The 24,472-nt window shown below is 43.6% G+C and overlaps 1 protein-coding gene and 1 pseudogene across 1 annotated transcript; both read right to left on the reverse strand.

Moving 5' to 3' along the window:
- Nucleotides 1–594: 594 nt before the first annotated feature.
- Nucleotides 595–17,927, reverse strand: LOC129820050 (metal regulatory transcription factor 1-like; annotated as a pseudogene).
- A 90-nt stretch (nucleotides 17,928–18,017) lies between these two features.
- LOC129820051 (splicing factor 3A subunit 3) lies at nucleotides 18,018–23,298 on the reverse strand. Its single transcript, XM_055876871.1, has 15 exons — nucleotides 23,079–23,298; nucleotides 22,741–22,788; nucleotides 22,532–22,584; nucleotides 22,319–22,424; nucleotides 21,105–21,177; nucleotides 20,929–21,020; nucleotides 20,755–20,837; nucleotides 20,443–20,581; nucleotides 20,221–20,357; nucleotides 19,919–20,026; nucleotides 19,752–19,821; nucleotides 19,242–19,406; nucleotides 18,968–19,078; nucleotides 18,627–18,717; nucleotides 18,018–18,361 (listed from the first exon to the last, which is right to left on the reverse strand). The coding sequence occupies exons 1-15, from the start codon at nucleotides 23,172–23,174 to the stop codon at nucleotides 18,228–18,230; spliced, it is 1,506 nt and encodes a 501-aa protein (XP_055732846.1). The 5' UTR covers nucleotides 23,175–23,298; the 3' UTR covers nucleotides 18,018–18,227.
- Between the last annotated feature and the right edge of the window lie 1,174 nt (nucleotides 23,299–24,472).

Below are 24,472 nucleotides of genomic sequence, written 5' to 3' on the forward strand. Positions count from 1 at the left end.
ATAAACGTATTGTCTGGTTACTATGTGGGAATCTTCGGTGTGTTTGAAATAGGGTGGTTTTGAATCAACCGAATCAGCAAGGGTCAGACCCACCAACTGGGAAGGAGCCTGTCCTGTAACACACTCTTCTATCATTGTTAAGCCGTAGCAGGCTGCCTGGTCCCCTCCCAACACACTACACACTAGCTACTTTAGCACTCAGCTCAGGACAAATAGAAACCATGGGTCCAGTGCTGAGTCTCTGTCCTGCTCCACACCCACACTGCCCAAGCACATTAGCCGTTAACACCAACTAACCAACCAGGCGTGGTGCGGTTAGAAATGTCAGGCTTCACAGCACCGTGCGACGGCCGGCCCCGACACTCATCATCACCGATCTTTCTAGTACCAGGTGACAGATCAGATGATGCGTTCATACAATTATAGCTTCCTGATTCGTACCTCAGAATGTCAACCGTAGAAGGGCAGTGAACTGAGAGGGGAGAGATGAAGAAAGCGAGCGAGAAGAGAAAGGGACAGAGAATCAAAGAGAGAGAGAAGTATGAAAATAGAATTGACTGACAAAACAGTAGGAGGGCGTAAATAAGGAAGTCATTTAGTTTTAGAAAGCCTGTTGTTCCTTGCGACTAGCATCCTCTTAGCCTGGAATCCAAACTGATATTCATTCTACAATGGTGAAACAAAGTTTATCAGTTCAGATTCTAAAGGAGCATAATCCATACGCTAGAAAAAAGAAAGGCACGAGAGACAGAGACAGATACAGCGAGAGAGGAAATGTATCTACAGGCAGCAGGGTTGGCCGGGGGGGGGATGTCGTCGAGGGAATTCTGCCACTCAGAGAGTTCCAAACCAAAGCACTTAAAAACAGGAAGCCCATTAAGCTAGTTCAATAATGCAGAACATTCAAAGAGACACAATCAAGTGGATTTTTGCACATTAAAAAACAGTTACTCTTCAGAGCTCCACAGGGAGACTGATGCAGACACCTCAGCTAACCTGTCCATCTGGTCAACATGTCAGTAAGTAAAACAGTTATAGATGATGACATCACATCAAAAATGACATGTTAAAAACAGTTATATTGTGAACATTGAAGAAAACGTTCAAGAAAAAACAAATAGTTTTGCATTGCCAGGTTAGTTTGCTAGTGTCTAAATGTACTGCACTGTATTGTTAGAGCAGCATTTGCTACTTACATCTCTCATTATTCGACATCCTTGAATACACAGAGATCATTTGCAGGTTCAGAATGAAACGGTACGGATACATGACGCACGCGATGCCATAACAATTTGCATTCCACACACATTTGGCAAAAAATGCAATGCTAAGTACTGCATGGGGAGTGATAGTCTGTTTTAACAACAGGGCTTTTTCTTTCTGCGCCATCAGAAATAAATGTCACATTTAATGTTTCCAGTGGGACTGAATGTAAAAAGGAATGTTGCTACAGAGGATTTGTGCTCTAGTCAACCGTTTTCCACACTACATTCAGCGGCCAGCCACTGTTCAAGCCCAATTCATAATAGACCGCTAGTCCACTACCAGAATTGACCTGATCCACACTGAAATGTAGCACATGATTGCTTTCTACCCTCAGCAACTAGTCTGGGGTTGGTTGGGTTACTATTGATTGAGGTTATGGAGGAGGGTATGGAGACCTGATCTTGAACGAGGTATTAACAACAGAAAGAGTTAAGTACACAGCACAGTGCATAGAGACACCTCAGTTTGATAAGGAACAGGAACAGTTTCTCCAGTAATAAAAAGGTTGACTTGAATTTTCATGGGGGATGTACAGGTGGAGGTTGAGGCTGCTATGTTGGAGTAGGCTGGGGTGGTGGGACCTGGGGCTGGGGTGGTGGGACCTGGGGCTGGGGTGGTGGGACCTGGGGCTGGGGTGGTGGGACCTGGGGCTGAGGGGGTGGGACCTGGGGCTGAGGGGGTGGGTCCTGGGTTGATAGGTCTTGGGACTGATGGAACTGGCCACCAGTCTGTTTCTCTGTGTCTGATGCTGTGCTGCCGTCTCTGCAGGGGCACCGACACTGGCATGACTCTCCCTGTCTAATTACGATGACAGGCAGACTCAGGCCTATCTGCTGCAGAGCTGTCCCTAGCAGACAAGACAGAGGGCATGTCAAATAATATTTTTAAAAGTCAATATATCCATACAAATTGTACAGTACCTCACAGATACGGTCTTGTTGCTAGCATTACAACATCTACAGCTCTGCAACTGCTAATGTATAGCGACCAAATACATTGAAATTATCAACATGTAGAATACGTGTAAAAACCACAGCTAAATTCATCAGAGGTGACATATGTCGGTAAATATAACGAAGCAAAAGATGAATCTCCATAAATTACCTGTGTTCCCTCCCATTGGTATTTCTGTGGTGAAATAGAGCTTCTCTAGTGTCGAGCCACTTTGTTGTTGCTGAAATACAACAGAACAAGAGAAGAGAGCAGCATGTACAGCATATAACTAACAGAATGTCAATGCCTCGTGGCTAAACAGAGGAAAAGTTTCATTAAAACAACTGAAGGTCATTTAACAGTTGGACTGGATGAGATCCAGCAGGCCAATGATTGGACGACCCTCTCCATATTTTAATTAAAAGACCAAATGATTGGACTGCGGCCATCTCCATATTCTAATTAGCTGGCTTTACTACCCTCCAGGTTTGGAGGTTTCAATAAAGCATCTAGAATAATGACACAAATAACGTATGACAACAAATTATCAATTCATAAAAAATTGTCCGATAAAAACATGTAAGAATGTTTTATTATTAGACCAACATCTAATAGAAAAACGTATTATCTGCTTATAACTTATAATGGGCCTGACTTGTTATAATTATAATAACAACCAATTAGTAAGTTGTTAATGATGACTCACGGATAGCTGTGTCTGCATGTCCTGCAGCCTCGGGTCATTGACACTGTTCAGCAGCCACTGGAGGTTCTGAGTGGACAAGGTGATGGGCTGGATGGTACTGTGGGCAGGGACCGTAGGAGGAGTAGAGAACCCCAGGGAGAGGGGTGTTAGTGGGGCCTGGAGGGAGGAGCTGAGGGGTGGAGGGTATGGGCCTGGTTGAGAATAGATGGAGGACATGGCAGCTGGCTGTGGTAGTACACTCTGGGTGGAGCCTGGTTGGGAATGGAGGGTGGTGGTTGGCTGTGGTAGTACACTCTGGGTGGAGCCTGGTTGGGAATGGAGGGTGGTGGTTGGCTGTGGTAGTACACTCTGGGTGGAGCCTGGTTGGGAATGGAGGGTGGTGGTTGGCTGTGGTAGTACACTCTGGGTGGAGCCTGGTTGGGAATGAAGGGTGGTGGTTGGCTGTGGTAGTACACTCTGGGTGGAGCCTGGTTGGGAATGGAGGGTGGTGGTTGGCTGTGGTAGTACACTCTGGGTGGAGCCTGGTTGGGAATGGAGGGTGGTGGTTGGCTGTGGTAGTACACTCTGGGTGGAGCCTGGTTGGGAATGGAGGGATGCTGCAGGTTGTTGTGGTAGGCTCTGATTGGATGGCTGTTCTGGATTCACCTCATGGTTAGGTGTATCACTGATCATGAGAGAGACAGGAACTGGACAGGGTTCACCAGGCGTGAGGAGAGCGGTGGGCTGGGGTACAGGACGGGGTTCACTAGGGGTAGAGTCAGAGGGTTCAGGACAGGTAGAAATGAAAGGGTGAGATGCTTCTGGAAGCACCGCGGTTAGAGATGGGTTCTCCAAACTACACGAGGGCACTGCCACCGATGACACATCTGGATAAGATAGGGGACAGATAAATGTTTTTAAGGGCTTAACAGGAGACAAGGCATTTAGACCACAAAGCACTGGTGGTGTTCACCACAACATAGTACAGTGCTCACCCTGTGGCTGGGGCTTGTCTTGAAACAGCATCTCAAACACCAGGTCCAGGGCATCAGACTGACACAGGGACAAGACAACAGCAGAGTAACGTTAGTCTAACAGGCAAAACATATACAGCACATGTCTTAGTTACCATCTATTACATTTACCATACAATATGCACAACTTATACATCTATACAATTAGCCCTGAGACATGACTGTAGTTTCTAATAGCATCTATATAGCCAATAGCAAAGAGCTAACTGTATACTGTCTATATACACTCACCAGTCAGTTTATTAGGTACATTTATCTAGTATCGGGTCGGACCCCCCTCTCCTCCCGAACAGCCTGAATTCTTTGGGGCATTCTACAAGGCGTCAGAAATATTACACAGGGATGTTGGACCATGCTGACATGATGGCATTACGCAGTTGCTGCAGATTGGACGGTGGTACATTCATGCTGCCAACAGCCCGTTCTATCTCATCCCAAAGCTGTTCTATTTGGGCTGAGGTGTGAGGACTGAACAGGCCACGCTAGTAAACTGTCATGTTCCAGACAATGTTTATCCACTCCTCAATAGTCCAGTGTTGGTGATCGCATGCCCTCTGGAGCCGCTTCTTCTTGTTTTTAGCTGATAGAAGGATCAACGAGTGGTGCGTTCCAAGATGCCGTTCTGCACACCACTGTTGTACTGCGCCGTTATTTTCCTGTTTGTGGCCCGCTTCTTAGCTTGCTATTCTCCGCTCGATCTCTCTCATCAACGAGCTGTTTTCGCCCACAAGACTGCCGCTGACTGGATGTTTTTGTTTGTCACATCATTCTCGGTAAACCATAGACACTGTTGTGCGTGAAAAGCCCAGGAGGCCGGTCATTTCTGAGATACTGAATCCGGCGCGTCTGTCACCGACGATCGAAGTCGCTTAGGTCACTTGTTTTGCCCATTCTAACATTCAATCAAACAGTAACTGAATGCCTCGATGCCTGTCTGCCTGCTTTATATAGCAAGCCACGGCCATGTGACTCACTGTCTGTAGGAGCGATCCATTTTCGTGAACGGAGTGGTGTACCTAATAAACTGGACAGTGAGTGTATGTCTTTTTTTAAGACATATAGCATGGATGTTTATTCAGACAGTGTGTGATATTGAAAACGTGGAAAAAAAAGAGTTACAAAATGACTTACATTATTTTCTCTGAACTGAGAATCAGTGGAAATCAGGCTCATATCACTGAGACATGGGGAACGAGGTTTCAAATCCTGTGTTTCAAAACATGATTATTGATTAATTATAAGAGATGATTAGAGAGCACCGCATATTGAGAACAGATTTAAAAAGACAGGAAAATACAGAGAAAATCTATCGATTGCATGGATATTTGATCAGTAAGTCTTGACACATACCGTGTGAGACAGAAACAGATGAAATATGTCATTGTCAAAACATCATTAGTAAGTGCCATTTTCAGTCACATGGTGACTCACGTCTGAGAGGGAGTGGCTGTGAATTATGTCAGCTGATGGTCCAGGGTCGTGACCTTTGATGTTGTCCCTCGGACTGTTGGAGGAGCTTAGGGACTTATCACCATCTGTGTCCACCTGAAGGAGGGGTGGCTCGCCTAGAATAAATAATATATACAGATATTATTTTTATAGGTCTCTCTTATACAGCAGCCAACCCTATTGCTACAACCCATAAGAATTTGAGATATAGTCCTGGCTTGGAGAAAGAAATGTAATTTGAGTCCATAACTCTTAGCCTCATGGGTGAAGGGGCAGGATAAAGAAATACGCTCAGCAATATCCAAGTCCATGCATAACGACAATGATCATTAATAACATGAGTTTATGCTGATGTAGCCTTTAGTGCCTTGAGGCCTGTGCTTTTGGGGGGGGGGGGGCAAGGAGGTTCAAGCCACTAGTGTTGTCCTGGCTACAGACACAAGCAGTTCTGCAGGATACATATGGAAACTCCCGCTGGGAAGCCAACCCAAAAAGCAGGAGATAATGTTTCCTCAGCCTCTGACATCAATGTGAGTTGCATTCACAGATCACATGTAATAGATCTAAACCCCATCTGAGACTCATCTCCTCAGAGGGAGGAAGAGTCTACTGGGTTCTCTGGTATCAGAGGAACAGGCTAGAAAGACAAATTACAGTGTTATAGTTACAATGGAGTGTGAGAAGTGCGCGTGTGTGTGTGTGTGTGTGTGTGTGTGTGTGTGTGTGTGTGAGTGAGCAGAACTGGGCCCCAGAGGAACCTGCAGCAGCAGTATTAGAGGCTAAACCATAACAGCAGCAGTATCAATAGCTCCACCACAATAGCAGCAGTATTAATAACTCCACCACAATAGCAGCAGTATTAATAACTCCACCACAACAGCAGCAGGACTAATAGCTCCACCACAACAGCAGCAGCATTAATAACTCCACCACAACAGCAGCAGGACTAATAGCTCCACCACAACAGCAGCAGAATTAATAACTCCACCACAATAGCAGCAGTATTAATAACTCCACCACAACAGCAGCAGTATTAATAGCTCCACCACAACAGCAGCAGAATTAATAACTCCACCACAATAGCAGCAGTATTAATAACTCCACCACAACAGCAGCAGTATTAATAGCTCCACCACAACAGCAGCAGTATTAATATCTCCACCACAACAGCAGCAGTATTAATAACTCCACCACAACAGCAGCAGGACTAATAGCTCCACCACAATAGCAGCAGTATTAATAACTCCACCACCACAACAGCAGAAGTATTAATAACTCCACCACAACAGCAGTAGTATTAATAGCTCCACCACAACAGCAGTAGTATTAATATCTCCACCACAACAGCAGCAGTATTAATATCTCCACCACAACAGCAGCAGTATTAATATCTCCACCACAACAGCAGCAGTATTAATAGCTCCACCACAACAGCAGTAGTATTAATAACTCCACCACAACAGCAGTAGTATTAATAACTCCACCACAACAGCAGTTGTGGTGGAGCAGTTTTCACTGTATTATTGACTATATGTTTGTTTTTACTCCATGTGTAACTATGTGTTGTTGTATGTGTCGAACTGCTTTGCTTTATCTTGGCCAGGTCGCAATTGTAAATGAGAACGTGTTCTCAATTTGCCTACCTGGTTAAATAAAGGTTAAATAAAAAAAAATAAAAAAAACAACAGCAGTAGTATTAATAGCTCCACCACAACAACAGTAGTATTAACAACTCCACCACAACAGCAGCAGTATTATTAGCTCCACCACAACAGCAGCAATCAGACCTGGGTTCAAAAAGTATTTTGAAATCCTACAGATATATGAGTGTTTGTTTGAGCCTGTCTGGAGTGCTAGATGGACCGGCTTCGGATCTTTGGGACTGTTTTGTGTGTGTGTGTGTGTGATCTCAGCACTCTGTTGGATGTGGATAAATAGGCTCATCAGGATTCGCTGACAGGGCGTTGCGAGAATAAATGGGCCAATAAGAAGCTGGGGAGATGAGCAGTGCTGAGGCCTATCTACTGGGCTGAAATGAACTTGGATGTTTTCAACACACACCTGTCTTGAGAATCTGACTCAGCAGAGGAAGCCATACCCCATTAAGAACACTCAATAAAACGTAGCGGGGAGGAAAGAAAGACGTGCTAGAACGTATTGTTTTATCTCCAACTCCGGAAAAAGGGGTTTTCAACTCCCTAGTCTCATTTTAAAATAGACAGGGTTTGAGCTCAAGGAGTTAGCTGTGTATCACCACCTCACCTTCACCTATTTGTCCCAGGATGTGTGTTTGGAGATGGTCACTAGAGGTGAACGCTTTGTAACAGCCAGGATGGTCACATCTGGGGAGAAAACAACACTAAGTCGAGTTATGTTTATTCATTTGTGCGTTCATTGAGTACGTTTACATGCACACTAATAACGCAATATTAAACCGATTATGGCAGAGTATTGTCACACCCTGATCTGTTTCACCTGTCTTTGTGCTTGTTTCCAGCCCCCTCCAGATGTCGCCCATCTGCCCCATTATCCTGTGTATTTATACTTGTGTTCTCTGTTTGTCTGTTGCCAGTTCGTCTTGTTTGTTCAAGTCAACCAGCGTTTTTGCTCTCAGCTCCTGCTTTTTCCAGTCTCTCTTTTCTCTCCCTCCTGGTTTTGACCCTTGCCTGTCCTGACTCCGAGCCCCTCTGCCTTACCCTGACCCCGACTGCCGTCCGGTACCGTTGCCCCACCTCTGGTTTTCTGACCCCTGCCTGCCTTGACCTGTCTATTGCCTGCCCCTGTTGGAATATTAAACTACTGTTTATTCGACGTGGTCTGCATCTGGGTCTTACCTTCATATCTGATAGAGTATGACATTAGTCATGTAAATACCTTACTCTGCTTATCTTAAATCGGTCATAATCAAAGTAAGCATATGCCGATTAAAACACCTGGTTTTCTGAGCAATCTTTAGAATTATTAGGAATGTAAACAGCTTAATCGATGTTCCAGTGCTTTATTTGATATGTGCGAGTGAAGTGAGTTCAGAAAAACTGAAAGTATGCATCTTAGAAATAGTTTTCACATACAAACTTGATATGTCCGAACTCAGAATCTAATAGTCTTCTCAAAAATAACATGGTCACTGTGGTAGAACATTTATTTTGATTGCCGTTTTTCAGCATTTATCAAAAGTCCCATCAGTAGCCTGATTTCAGAGGTGTCCATGTAGGGAAATCGTTTTTCTTGCAATGGATGTAACTTTTTAATCAAACTATCATATTAACCTGACTACCTAGAATAATCACATTATTGTGTGCATGTAACCATGCTCATTTATTCATTCATTTGTGCAAGCATTCATTTGTTCATGAATTAGTTAGTCCTTTCAACCCACAGCGTACTTCAGCTATTCATTGTGAGCTCACCTGAAGGGCCTCTCCTTGGAGTGTGTCCTGATGTGTTTCCTCAGGTCACTCAGAGTGGTGAAGTACTTGGTGCATCCGTCCGACTCGCAGTTAAACGTGTTCCCTGTGTGAAGTCTCTGGTGGGCTTTCAGCCTGCACATCAACACAAACACAACAGAGAGAAACAAACACGGCTGATGTTTGCAGATCAACACACCAACACTGTGAGTTGTGGCTTGACTTGGGGTCAGCATACCAAAGGCCACTAAGCTGTGTAAATTAACTTTGAGGTCAGGGGGTGAGGAGAGTGCCCAACTCATGACTGATGAAACATCATCACGTGACACGTCTTGACCCATGGCAGGAAGGCTATCCGCTACAATAATTTGGCTGCGATTCCTTCAGTTGACAATTTCAGTGCCAGTGGGCCTGTAAATAATATATGAACTAAATAGATGCTGCGGAGAAAAATGCTAGGTTGTGGTATCTGCCCCACCTAGTCAATGGTAAGGAAAACACTGGTCTAACCCTTACCTGTACAGTGTGTTGTAGGCCTTCTCACAGCCCTGTTGGTCACACTCGAAGGGCTTCTCCTTGGTGTGAACGCGGACGTGGATCTTCAGACTGTAGGAGGTAAGGAAGGCCTTGTCACAGCCCAACTGGTTGCAGACAAACGTGTATTCTCCTCTGTGTCTCTTCTGGTGGGTCCGAAGGTTCCCTGCTGTGCTGTAGGTACGAGTACAGTCCTCGTATAGACACTGGTAACGCTTCACCTGCAGAACAGACAGGCAGAGAGTTGTGGTCGTTATATAAACTATGTCAACAAGATGGAACACCACCATATGCATAAACATAAGTTTAACATGTAGGAAGTGTTTTTAGTACCGGTATGTAACACTTCACAAACATTACTATACATCAAGTCTGGAAATGAATCAGCTGTATTGGTTTGTATGAGAAGATTGAAGTGCACATTTATGAATGAGAACTAATTCACTTCACAGAAAGAGAACCAAGAGGCTGTAAAGCATGAGAAAATCATCTCATCTTTACATCTGCAGAGACCTTGAATATAATGACACTGTGGTTCTGGATGGGAGAGAGGATGATGAGGGAAAACAGAAGCTTCACAGCTAGCTCCCGGGCTGGCCCAATTTCACCACCCCAAACCAATCTCCTCTCCTGTCTCTTCCTCTCACTCACTGACTTCATCATAACAGTTGGCTTGTCGCCTTCACACAATATGGTTCTGCTGCTGCTAACCTAGCATGGTTTATTTTCTCTGTGATGATGATGTGAATGACCTCAGGGACATCTTACTCCCTTCCACATGTTATACACTCTTAGAACGGCGCTATATAGAAAGTAAAATGGTGCTTTGGCTGTTCCCATAGGAGAACCCTTTGAATAGCCCTTTTGGTTCCAGGTAGAACACTTTTGGGATCCATGAACGACCCTTTCCACAAAAGGGTTTACCTGGTATTCTCCTATGGGGACAGCCGAAGAACCCTTTTGGTACCCTTTTTTCTGTATATATGAAATGCTGAAATGGGTCTGTCTCAGTTATTCACAGACTGAGAATACACATCATATGATCATCATGTGTAAGCCTGACCAACCCCATGTCATGTTCACCCTAAGGGTTGAGGCCTACACTCTCGACTCAGTGTAATTTCAAAGAAGACTACAAAATGGCTCTCTGCCTATCTATAACCTTGTAACATCCTTCAGGACATCATGACCGGGATATTAGAAAATATACAGTACATTATGAAAGTATTCAGACCCTTCCCTTTTTCCACATTTTGTTACGTTACAGCCTTATTCTAAAATGGATTAAATAAATAAATAAATATAGTCATCAATCTATACAAAATATCCCATAATGACAAAGCAAAAACATGTTTTTAGAAAATGTTGCTAATTTATTTAAAAAAACAAAAAACAGAAATACCTTTTTGCATAAATATTCAGACCCTTTGCTATGAGAATCTAAATTGAGATCAGGTGCATTCTGTTTCCATTGATCATCCTTGAGATGTTACAACTTGATTTGAGTTCACCTGTAGTAAATTCAGTTAATTGGACATGATTTGGAAAGGCACACACCTGTCTATATAAGGTCCCACATTTGACAGTGCATGAGGTCGAAAGAATTGTCCGTAGAACTCCGAGGCAGGATTGTGTCAAGGCACAGATCTTGGGAGGGTACCAAAACACTTCTGCTGCATTGAAGGTCCCCAAGAACATGGTAGCCTCCATCATTCTTAAATGGAAGAAGTTTAGAACCACCAAGTATTTTCCTAGAGCTGGCCGCCAGGCTAAGTTGAGCAATCGGGGGAGAAGGGCCTTGGTCAGGGAGGTGACCAAGTGTCACGATTTTCTTCTGGAGTGGCGACCCACCCCGCCGACTGGGAACCCTTACAGTGGGCCCCGAATAAGAGGGAGACTCCGGCAACGCCGGACAGGCCGGCGGCTCTGGCGGCTCCAGACTGACGGGCGGCTCTGGCAGCTCCGGACTGACGGGCGGCTCCGGACTGGAGAGAGCACATGGAGGGAGGAGACGGAGAGACAGCAGGGTGCGTGGGGCTGCCACAGGACCCACCAGGCTGGGGAGACCTACAGGAGGCCTGGTGCGTGGAGGAGGCACCGGATGGACCGGGCTGTGGGGGCGCACTGGAGCTCTGGTGCGCAGCCTTGGCACCACTCCTCCAGGCTGGATGACTACTTTAGCCCGAACCCTCCAGAGTGCAGGCACAGGTTGAACCGGGCTGTGGGGGAGCACTGGAGATCTGTTGCATACCACTCGCACCTCTCCCTTAGGCTCAATGCCCACATTCGCCCGGCACGAGCGGAGCGCAGGCATAGGGCGCACTGCACCCTCCCAGCGCCCCGGAGTGACAGCACGCAGAGCCGGCGCAGGATACCCTGGGCCGAAATGGCGTACCGGAGACCAAACACACAGACCAAGTACTGCGCTTCTTCCGGTAAGCACGGGGAGTTGGCTCAGGTCTATCGCCTGACTCTCGTGCCTGTTGCGCTGCCTTACCTCATATCGCCGCCGCTCAGCTTTAGCTGCCTCCAGTTCTTCTTTGGGGCGGCGATATTCCCCAGCCTGTGCCCAGGGTCCCTTGCCGTCCAATATCTCCTCCCATGTCCATTTCTCCAGATCGCGCTGCTCCTTGTGGGGGGTAGTTCTGTCACGATTTTCTTCTTCTTCAGATGAGGAATATGAAGGATCGGACCAAAATGCAGCGTGGTAAGTGTCCATGTTACTTTAATATAACAGAACACGAAAAAAATACAAAAATAACAAAGTGAATGACAAAGAAAACCGAAACAGTCCTGAATGGTGAAAACAAACACAAAACAGGAAACAACTACCCACCAACACAGGTGGGAACAGGCTACCTAAATATGATTCTCAGAGACAACGATTGACAGCTGCCTCTGATTGGGAACCATACCAGGCCAAACACAGAAATACAACACATAGAACAAAACATAGAATATAGAACATAGAATGCCCACCCCAACTCACACCCTGACCAACCAAAATAAAGACATAAAAAAGGAACTAAGGTCTGAACGTGACACCAAGAACCCGAACGTCACTCTGACAGAGCTCCAGAGTTCCTCTGTGGAGATGGGAGAACCTTCCAGAAGGACAACCATCTCTGCAGCACTCTACCAATCAGGCCTTTGTGGTAGAGTGGACAGACGGAAGCCACGCCTCAGTAAAAGGCACATGACAGCCCGCTTGGAGTTTGCCAAAAGGTACCTAAAGGACTCTCAAACCATGAGAAACAAGATTCTCTGGTCTGATGAAACCAAGATTGAACTCTTTGGCCTGAATGCCAAGCGTCACGCTTGGAGGAAACCTGGCACCATCCCTACGGTGAACCATGGTAGTGGCAGCATCATGCTGTGGGGATGTTTTTAACCGGCAAGGACTAAGAGACTAGTCAGGAGTGAGGGAAAGATGAACGGAGCAAAGTACAGCGAGATAATTGATGAAAACCTTCTCTAGAGTGCTCAGGACCTCAGACTGCGGCGAAGGTTCACCTTCCAACAGGACAACGAACCTAAGCACACAGCTAAGACAAGGCAGCAGTGGCTTCGGGACAAGAATCTGAATGCCAGAGCCCGGAATTGATCACAATCGAACATCTCTGGAGAAACATGAAAATAGCTGTGCAGCAACGTTCTCCATCCAACCTGACAGAGCTTGAGAGGATCTGCAGAGAAGAATGGAAGAAACTCCCCAAATACAGGTGTGCCAAGCTTGTAGCATCATACGCAAGAACACTCAATACTGTAATCCCTGTCTTGGCTTCAACAAAGTACTGAGTAAAGGGTCGGAATACTTTTGTAAATGTCATTTCCGTTATTTATTTTTTATAAATTTGCTCAAATTTATAAAAAACAGTATTTGCTTTGTCATTATGGGATATTGTGTGTAGATTAAGGGTAGATTTTTAAAAGTAAATCAATTTTAGAATAATGCTGTAACGTAACATTCGGAAAAAGTCAAAGGGTCTGAATACTTTGCAAATGCCTTGTATGTAAATGAGTAATGATGCCTCTCCTCCTCACAACCAGAATACCAGTAGTGAGTTTTCCTGACAACATATCCAAATAAATACAGAACATGCTCAGATATCAAAACAGGCTTATGTGACCGACTGGGGTTGAACCAGGGATTAGCCCACTGGGTCAAAGCCCAGGCATTAGCTCAAGGAGCTAACACAAGTCTTCAGGTCTTTGGATATCAAGGCTTACCTCGCTGTGGTGGGTATCTGGGCACTCCGAGTGCAGTGTGATGGTGGCCCCCTGGATGTGCCGGGGCATGGGTGTGGAACCAGGGTTGATGGTGAACTGGATCTGGTCCTGGGAGATGGTGTGGTGGATGTACCCCTGTGACATGGCCTGCCAGTGGTCTTCCAGACCTCCACGACCCTCCGTCTCACATCCCTCATGTAGGTACATCATCAGGTCCTCTTCCTCCTCTATTGTCAGTTCTAGAACCCACTGGGTCTTGTTCAATCATCACAGTGGTTCTGTCATACACTGTGTCCAGACTGTGCACACCGGAGTCCAGTGTAGAGGGCAGCAGTAGCTTGTCCCATTGGTCCCAGTCGACAGTAACCATCTTCCTGGAGACATTGTCCTCTTCAACCTGCTGATTTGTCTTGTCCACCTCTTCTTCCTCCACAAAGAGCATAGTCTCATTCATCCTCATACATGGTAACAAAGGTGTCACACTCACTGGGTTGCCATTGAAAGGAGAAGTAGAGGGTTAGAAAATGTATCAAGTAACAGTAGGCTATCACAACAGCAGCTACAAATGCATTTAATTTTGTTGAGATTAATGAGATTAACGGACTATTGGTTAAACGGTTTGAAACTACAGTAGCCTAATACAAAGTCAACTACAATCTTGGCATTCCTCGGCGAGTTTAGGCCATCATCAAAACTATTTTACTTGTTGCTATGAGAAGCACTGATTCAGCAGACGCAGCACAGAAATGTTGGCACGTTTCAATAACAATCCCTAGTTACTCACAGTTTTGAAAGTTCACCACGTAAATGCAGTCAAAAATAACTACTAGAAGTCGTTTGTCTTTATAAAATGTCTTCCGTTTTGTTAATTAACTCTGTTTCAAACCCGATTCCTCCGTTGTTACAGTGTTGCTACATCGTAGTCACCCTAGCAGCCTATTTAACCAGCTTCCTCTTTCCGCCCAGAATCAACTCACTCATCCGTGAAGTAAACGACCGGTAACTGCCAAAATAAAGGAAACACCAACATGGGCCAACACGAGCCAGAGCAATTTCAATGCACGGTGGCATGAGGTTGAGATCTGATGACTGAGACGGTCATGGCGTATGGTTTACATCGTTTTCATGCTCATCAACCATTCAGTGACTACTCGTGCCCTGTGGATGTGGGCATTGTCATCCTATGGCCGGTGGCATAGCCATTGTAGCCAAAATAATGGCCTGCCCAGTAATTTATACATGACCCAAAGTAAGATGGGATGTTAATTGCTTAATTAACCCAGGAATCGCACCTGCTTTCAACATATTTTGTATCCCTTATTTACTCAACCGTTTCTATTGTTTTGGCAGAAACATGTATACGCTATAGCTCCTGGATATAACTGTGCTATAGCGCCATCTTGTGAAGAGTAATTATTGCTGAACACTAGTCTAATTGGCTTTAGAGGTTAAGTCAAAGCTACACTGCACACCATCTGAAATACCTATTTTTGTAAACCTGACAGTGATACAATCTTGATGAAATTCCTAGAAATATAATGATCAACATGGTTGAGGCATAACATAGTTGAGGTATGAGTCTAATTGTCTGAGTTAAAATCATTGTGAACGGTAATTGGTCCATAGCGGGTTCATTGTAGGCCTATGTATCCTCTGGCAGTAACGCCCACAGAAGAACAGCACACTCAAAGCCATGACTGGATCCACTAGACTGACTAGAGGTTGGGATGTGTTATTTAAGAACAACATAAAGCTGGAAAACTGTTTTATTTTCACGAGAGCTTGCATTCACAGATGAAGAAAACATGAAAGAACTAATGATGCCCAAGCAGTGGATATAACAAAACTGAAATATGCATTTAGTCGATCCATACTAAACCCTCTGTATTCTAAAGTGAGTCTAATGTCACAGGAAGGTTAGTAGATTAGCGAGTGTTGAGTAGATTGCCCAGTAGAGAGGTTACACTCAGAGCCAGGAGGGAGAGACTCCCCAGGCCACAGCAGGCAGAGTTGACAGGCATGTTGAGAGAACCATCCAGTCTGAGACAGGAGACAGACCCAGCCACACAACACTCATTGTGGCATTGGTACGAGCTGAAGGGACCACACTTAGTGCTCTGTCTGCAGTCTATGGCGCATCCAGCACTCCACACCGCCACGTATGTATTCCAGGTGACCTGGCTTGAGGCTTTCTTGAGCTGTGGGATGGTGTATAAGCTGTATTTATCATCATCAATATCATCATTGTGATCATCACCATCAGGAGTAGAAGAATCATCATAATTAACAAAACAACACTTCATCCTTGAACAATTAAGATTCAGATGAACTGACATGTTGATAACCAAGCCCATTGAGTTGACATTGCATCGTAAAGACATTTGTTAGAAAGCCACAACAGGAATGGGTCTCTTCTTACCTCACAGAAGTCCATACCCTCCTCACACAACTCCTCCATGGCCTTCATATGTTTGTAGCATGTTATGCCGATGCAGCTAAAGATTTTACAAGACCTCATCTGTGAAGGAGAGTAAATTATAATTTATAATGCATTTTGAAAAGTTGACATTTCTGCCAAAATTTCCAGCATTTTGCATTAATTTGCAAGAAACGTCTAGTACCTTCTTCCCAGTTAAAGCAGCATTTACAGTCATGCCTCCCATTGTGGACATGGTGGATCTTGCAGTAGCTGTAGTGGTAGGCTCTGTGGTGATATTATAGTTCTCAGTTTGGGTCATATCGGAGGCAATGGAGCCTTGGTCATCAACATCCTTGCCCTCATCTTGAGTATGGTTTCCATTGGTCTGAGATGCTGGTATGACATCATTATAGTTCACTATTTCATTCTTGAAAGGAGACGTGACGTTAATATCATCTTCTGTGTCGTTTCTTTCAGTCTTGAGTGTAGAGATGTTTGTAATGTAATCTTGAGCTCTGGTGTATTCTCCCCCAGTCTGGGATGTAGGGAAGACTTCTTTGTTGCGCTCTGTATTGTAGTAGTCTCTTCCTGGAGGGACAGTGGTGATGTGAATGGTTTGGCTGTTTTCAGTCTTTGACCTGGTTGTGCATATAGGATACAGTTTGCTGATGGTTGTGGTGGGTTGGGTGGTTTGAGCTTCAGTCATCTTGGGGTCATTTGTGGAAGTTGGGAGTTGGTCTCCCACAGTTTTCTTAACGGTTAGATTCAAAAGCACTAAATGATAATGAATTAATAATCAATGAGTTAATCAAAGCTTATTAAATCTATCAGCTATTAAAACAATCAGGGATAATCAGCTAATACAAATCAGAGATGTCGTAATCTTACCAAGAACAAATACAACATATCTCCTTTGAGCACCGGAAAGACCAAGGACTCCTGCATTGAAATGGTCAAATCAAAATGCTAATCAAGGTCAGCTCTGTCATTCTTTTGTATAAAACCAACTGATATTTACTGGACTACTGATATTGATTAGGTGATGAGGATACCTCTGCAGTCCTGTTTCAAAAACATTCTTAGCTTACTTCCCCCAGCAGCAGATGTGTGGAGAATTAACCTGCAAAAGTGTAGCCTGGGTCCCAGTACAAACATAGCCCATACAAACAGGTGTGTTAATTAGTGAACGTTTCAGATTCTCAGTCATGTGATGGCGTGGGCATTGTTATGTTGATGAGAGGAATATTCCATCAATTTAAACACGTTATAAATCCATCTAGTTAGTGTTGTCCCTGGGGTCCAGGAGTACTCGTAGAACACACCGTGGTAGCTTTATGATCCCCTCAGGATACACTTAGCCAAGACCACGAGCCAGAACTTCCATCTCAACGCATCACCTAAGGAAATGCGAATCTCCTCTCTCAATTACTTTTAATGGGTGCAGCCTGGAGACTGGTAATGTGGTCATGTGAATTAGTGGTAAACAATTAAACACCATCGTACCCATATCCCTGTTTATATATGACCAGTTCCGATGACTGTTGGATGGTGTATATTATGGATAAACAGACCAAATCCAACATTATTTTAGCAATATTCAGACATTTCTTCCCTCAACTGTACTCATATTGGCAAACTGATACTGTAAGTCAATTTGCATTGACTTGAGTATCTTTCATGCTACATGAAAGAACAATATTTAAATCATTAACAGCTCACTCAAATACAGCACAAGTGTCTTATTTGTTTAATGCCAAAAATACTGCTAAGCTGAGAAAGCCTCTTCAACGTTTTAAGAAATGTATGAATTAGTAAATAAAGGTGAATTTTCCTTACCAGGCAAACAGAGGAATCGGTGAGCAAGTGTGAAGATATCTGTAGACTCCCCTCTAGTACACTCCCTTTAAAGGGACTGTCCATCACCTGACAATGGGAGGGTTCTTGCATTACAAAAATGTGTAATCATCCATAAGGGAATGGACAGTGGTTCAGGTGACTCCTTAAACAACTTAAGACATTACAATTGCTTTCTAAAAAAACAACAACTTACAACTCAGAAATAAATGGTGGCAAATAGTACTCATTTATTATTAGAATCAATGGCTGTTTCATTTCAAAATGGTTGTCAAAGGAAGGAAAGAATAAAAACATCACAACTTGTAAATGAAAAGTATAAATGAAAAGGTCAAGGGTCAAAGGCCAGAAAAAGAAGAAAAGAGTTGGGCATCACGTTGCGCTTCAAGGTTTCCAAGTCTTTGTCGGTCTCCTCTCTACAGCAGACCCTGTCTCTTCAGGTCCTCGTAGGTCTTCTTGTTCACCACGTTTCCACTGGAGTCCTCGTACTCCTCCTCTGTATCTGGTTGCCACCGCTCTGATGCCTTCTGTGACTTCAGCTTTGACCATACTGGGTTAAAAATACACTATTATTATCCAGAACTTGGACTGAATGACCAGTCATTTTTCATTATTTATTTAACCAGGAAAGACCCTTGCGGTCAGAAACCTTTTTGCGAGGGCAATCTGGATGTCCAACTACACCGGAAAATATTTATTGGTCTGGTAACACTTCTCTCTAACATGACTATTCTATTCAACCCAAATAACAACACTCATTCTTTTCACTTGTCATCTGCCTCAGCCTCTAACAGGGCTGTAACAGAACAACTTACGAGAGACAGCGTCCTCGATCTGGGTGACGTTGGCAAAGTGAGCCGTGTTGGGGATTCCCAGGCAGCGCATGCCATGGGCGTGACGCCACTCCTAAGGGGAGGAGACAACAGGCGACAACATATTATCTAGCAGTAATATTAACTAACCATGGTCAACACGCTCTTATCAGCTGAGAACAGAATTAGTCCCGTTCTAAAATCGAATCCTCTGCAGTTTCACTTATGCACATATACAAACGAAAGGAGGGCATTGATATAACACTGTAATAACCTAATATGACATTGTAATAACAATACGCAAATAATTCAACGAATAATGTTGAAAAGAAATCTGAACGTACTGCAAAGTGCCTCTGGAAGGCCTTGGGTCCTCTGTACGTGTAGTTTCCACAGATCTCACAGTTATAGTTGATGTTCAGGCCATGGAGTTTGTACAGCCAGTATGGAATGGGCTAGAACAATTAAAAACGAGGTTAGCGTGGTGGCGTGCAACCGCTGTACAATGAAGTCTGAATAAATAACACTATTATTAATAAAACAATTTGTATTTCATTAGTATTGCAGAGCTTTAACACAGCTAGTACACAGGTCTGATGTCAGGGCCCAACTCCAAACCTTTCCATCCCAGCCGAGAGGCAGGTTCTTGGGGTTGTAGATTATCTCGTTGTCCTCATCTTCACTCTCACTCTCACTGAGCTGCTCCTCCTCTTCCTCCTCTCGCTCTTCTCCTGTCCGGGCCTGCTTCCTCTGCACGTTCTCATGGGTCAGCTGCCTCTGCTCCTACAGGGCCATAGACAATCAGATGGAACTGTTAACAGATGTTTGTGTGGTTATTGTGAGTAACACACACCTATTGTATGACCGGGACTCAGAACTAAAGACATTCATTAAATACGACTAAAAACATAGGTGCTGGGCTAATAAAGAACACTAGTATAGAACAAGAAGGCCTGCACACTGTTAAAGCTCCCAATTCACCACTTTATTGACAACGTTTCGATCAGAAACGGATTTTGTCAGGTGACCGGATGCAAGCGTTGTCAATAAAGCGGTGAATTGGGAGCTTTAACAGTGTGCAGGCCTTCTTGTTCTATAAAGGAGTCATCCTTGGCATCTTTTACTTACCCCCAAGATTTCCACATACTCATAAACCTGAGACTCCAGGAAGGCGACTTCTTTGTTACGCTCTGTGTCTCTGCAGAGAGATTGGAATGGTCAATAACACGGCTAGAACATGCTATCAGGTGCAGAAAAACATAAAACATGCAAATGTTCAACTGACAATCACATACTTCTTGGGTCCCTTGGACTTCGGGTTCTTGGCAAACAAGGAGGGATCCAGAGATTCCAGGGATTTTCCTTTGGTGCTAAACAGCCTCTGAGCTCTCTCTTCAAGGGTTCTGTGGGGTCACATACACATTAGCCATATACACCCATTTAGCAACCTTACATCAGTCACCCAGTCCAATATTAGTCATCAGTAGACCGTAGATCTATACTCCTAGTCTAATTACAACTGTTATTACAGTATTCCAAGTTTAATGTAAGTCCATAGACCTCCTCCCAGCCACAGAAAAGCATGCTTATTGCTTACCCTCCACATTTCAGGCCCAGGGCCATAAGGGCAGACTTCAACCTGTCCAGACCCAGGGAAGCCAACTCCTCCCAAGAGGAGAAAGCAGAAAGGTCTAGATGAGCTCCGGCGTGGGTCAGAGCACTGCTCGTCTCTTTCTATAACAGAGGAAGAGAATAAAAATGTGAAACTCCCATATAGACCATCACTATAGTAGTCCTCTTCCCCATCTTGGACACTCACTGGCCAGCCAGGGAAGGTCCCCATCTCCCACTTCTTCTCAAACTCTCCCAGGATCTTGCCGTAGAGATCATTCTGGTCCAGCAGAGGTTTGACTCTCTCTGTGTAGTCCTGAAGGTACTCCAGTAGCATCTCTAAGTACCTGTATAACATCGAACACAGGTGTGAAACAGCCTGATGGAAAAACATGCGGAGGAGAACTTCAAACAAATGAATATAAGGTACTACAATTCTATAGGAATACATTTAGTGCATTTACAGTGCAATCACAAAGAAAAGATCTGTACAATAAAGCAAATTGTTAAATATGCTTACTTTTTGTATTCAGCATTCTTTCTGTCCTTGGAGACATCAAACAGCTGGTCGAATGAGGAAAGGTAGCTGATGTACTCCAGTTTCTGAAACAAAGGCCAGAAGGTTAGGCTTTAGTATAGTTTTACATTAGACTAGGATGAAGAGTATTTAGAGTTCAAAGAGTGGACAGCTTACCTCTGCACCTTTCAGGTTGACGAACTTCCGATAGCAGTCATGAAGATCCAGGTAGCGTCCGTAAGCTTCCTCATCACTGAACTCCACCATGTCTGGGGAAAGACCACATAAATCATTACATTAACACCTACACAGTGTGAGACAATGATTTCACCACCATACTGTAGAAAGCTCACTCTGTGTTTCTTCAGTTGGGTTCTCTCTAGCCTTGACCAGCTCGTCAAACTCCACAGACATGGGCACACAGATCTGAAACAGCAACATACAGATTTAGCCAGAGCAGCAGACATGCTAAACCCTGATGAAGGTTGGTTGACCTAAACTTCGGTTCAAGAGTTGGTTTCAGACAATTATTGTGGAACATGCAATAAGACAAATTGCCCCCCCCCCTCCCCCCCGTAGACCTGGACTGTAGAATGACATATAGAATCCTGAGACATATTGAATTATATAATAGTTATTTAAAGGGGCAATGTGCAATTGGTGTATCTATTTGTGGACTTTCAAATGAATTACATAAACCCATTGATTGATTCTGGAAGAATAACTTATAAATGCCGCATGTGCTTAGTTCAACTGTCATACCCCAACTGAATTCAAAATATACGTTTGTTTTACTCTATTTTTTTATTTTATAAACAACATATTTGTTAACAAACACTAGTGTATAGCCTCAAAACATCTCAAACTATACTTTGATATCATGGATGGTCAGTCCTAGCTCTGTCTATGAATTTGAGTGGTTACATTTCTCCTGCTCCATCCCTCAGCATTTTACCAAAACAGTGGCGGGGTAAGTGTAATTGTTTTAACTTCAGGTTGCCCCTTTAAAAACATATCTGTGTCTGGAACTACTTTTTTTAATTTTTTTTATAGAAGATATACACCGAGTGTACAAAACATTAAAAACACCTACCCCCCTACAAAGTGTACAAAACATTAACCCCCCAAGGTGTCAAAAGCGTTCCACAGGGACGCCGACGCTTCCCACAGTTGTGTCAAGTTGGCTGGTGGACCATTCTTGATACAAACGGGAAACTGTTACGCGTGAAAAACCCAGTAGCGTTGCAGTTTTGACACAAACCAGTGCACCCTGCACCTACTGCCATACCCTGTTCAAAGGCACTTAAATCTTTTGTCTTGCCCATTCACCCTCTGAGTGGCACACATACACAAGCCATGTCTCAATGCTTAAAAATCCTTCTTTAACCTGCCTCCTCCCCTTCATCTACACAGACTGAAGGGGTTTTAAAAAGTGACATCAATGTATGTGTATGTCATGGAAAGAGCCGGTGTTCTTAATGTTTTGTACCCTCTGTGTACTTCTGGGATGATTTATTCAGTGTACAGCTAGGCCAGACAGGAAGGAGCTGATAAAAAAAAAGAGGACCTCATTAGGATGCTTCCTGTGGAACTCCTTGATCTGTTTTAGTCTGTTGTAGAACTCTGCAAACTCATTTGGTCCTGAGATGGCGTTCAGTTCATCCTTCCTCATTCTGTGGATAGAGAAAGCAACAATATTACACCTCTGATTTACTCTGCATAACAAAGCTGATCATGCATGAGCGCTTGAAACAAACACATTACATATACACACACTTACCCATCTTTGTCTTCATATGCTTCCCTGACAGTTGAGCTCACATCCATGTATCTCTGAAAGGATGACAAAGCTTGTTATCAAAAAAATACTGTCACATCATGCATGTCCTTGACAAGTAGGCTATTAGCCACAATACAAGTGAATATGAAAATACAGGTCCAACTTGTTATTTACTGTTGTGATGTTTCAATATCACATAGAATACTCACATCCAACATTGCTCTTGTTCGATGGTCTGAGTTTATTTGTTCGCGTAACTGTTTGAGAAGAAAAACCCATAAATAGGAACTAACGTTTGATGGCAAAGCCAGAAACTGGACCAGTTAACAAACGCTAGCTAACAAACTAGCCTTATATCTAATGCAGCTAACTGAATACAATAGCTGTCAGAAATTGTAGCTGGTAAGTTAGCCACAAATAAACAAAATCATAACACATAAGTTACTATTCCCAGAAATAACGTTAGCTTATCTGATTTTGTTTAATACTTGAATCAATGAACGTCTTCATTAGCATTAAATAGCATTAGCGTTGATGTAACTCATACCGTGGTTTTCTTATGCATCATTTCCTTAGTTTTGGCATCCAACAGCCTTTCCTTCTCCTCATGGTAGCGACGTTGTTGTTCTAAAATCGTCTCCATTGTTATTTCCTGACCAACAAATTACAGAAATAAGAAGGACTTGAACAATGAATGCCGTGAAACTTCGGCTACGTTTATTTTCAATGGCGCATGTTGGGACTGAGAGGAAGTAAGTAGTTCCACAGCAGGGTTGCCAGGTCAAGCTTAAATTTCTAGCCCAATACTTCTTCGATGAGGTTTAACAGCGGTTGGCAGCCAATAAATGTTACATTACCGCCACCTACTAGACTGGAGTACAACTCCATTATACTTTGCTTGAATAAATAACAAAATAAATTTAAAAAAATACCCTCCAATCTAACACTACACTAACAAAAAAATAACATCACCCTACTCCACTATTTAAATCTATTTAGTCCTACCTCAGGCCAACAACCTGAAAGGATGGGACACCACCACTTTTCACACCCTGTAACTCTTCTGATATCAAGTCTTACACATCCAAATACTAGAGGTTGACTGAATAATCGGAATGGGCGAATAATTAGGGCCGATTTCAAGTTTTCATAACAATCGGTAATCTGCATTTTTGGACCCTGATCATGGCCGATTACATTGCACTCCACGAGGAGACTGCGTGGCAGGCTGACTACCTGTTATGCGAGTGCAGCAAGGAGCCAAGGTAAGGTGCTAGCTAGCATTAAACGTATCTTATAAAAAACAATCAATCTTAACATAATCACTAGTTAACTACACATGGTTGATGATATTACTAGTTAATCTAGCTTGTCCTGCGTTGCATATAATCGATGCGATGCCTGTTAATTTATCATTGAATCACAGCCTACTTCGCCAAACGGGTGATGATTTAACAAGCGCATTCACGAAAAAAGCACTGTCGTTGCACCAATGTGTACCTAAACATAAACATCAACGCCTTTCTTAAAATCAATACACAAGTATATATTTTTAAACCTGCATATTTAGTTAATATTGCCTGCTAACATGAATTTCTTTTAACTAGGGAAATTGTGTCACTTCTCTTGCGTTCTGTGCAACAGAGTCAGGGTATATGCAGCAGTTTGGGCTGCCTTGCTCGTTGCGAACTGTGTGAAGACCATTTCTTCCTAACAAAGACAGCCAACTTCGTCAAACGGGGGATGATTTACAACAGCGTATTTGCGAAAAAAAGCACAATCGTTGCACGAATGTACCTAACCATAAACATCAATGCCTTTCTTAAAATCAATACACAGAAGTATATTTTTTTAAACCTGCATATTTAGTTAAAAGAAATTCATGTTAGCAGGCAATATTAAACTAGGGAAATTGTGTCACTTCTCTTGCGTTCATTGCAC

The sequence above is a fragment of the Salvelinus fontinalis genome, chromosome 22 (genome assembly GCF_029448725.1).
Source record: "Salvelinus fontinalis isolate EN_2023a chromosome 22, ASM2944872v1, whole genome shotgun sequence".
Taxonomy (NCBI): Eukaryota; Metazoa; Chordata; class Actinopteri; order Salmoniformes; family Salmonidae; genus Salvelinus; species Salvelinus fontinalis.

Coding starts and splice junctions, on each gene's coding strand:
- LOC129820051 (XM_055876871.1), bottom strand. CDS start 23,174: ATGGAGACGATTTTAGAACAACAACGTCGCTACCATGAGGAGAAGGAA. Junction 22,585..22,740: donor GAACAAGAGCAATGTTGGAT/GTGAGTATTCTA, acceptor TCATCCTTTCAG/AGATACATGGATGTGAGCTC. Junction 22,425..22,531: donor GCATATGAAGACAAAGATGG/GTAAGTGTGTGT, acceptor CTCTATCCACAG/AATGAGGAAGGATGAACTGA.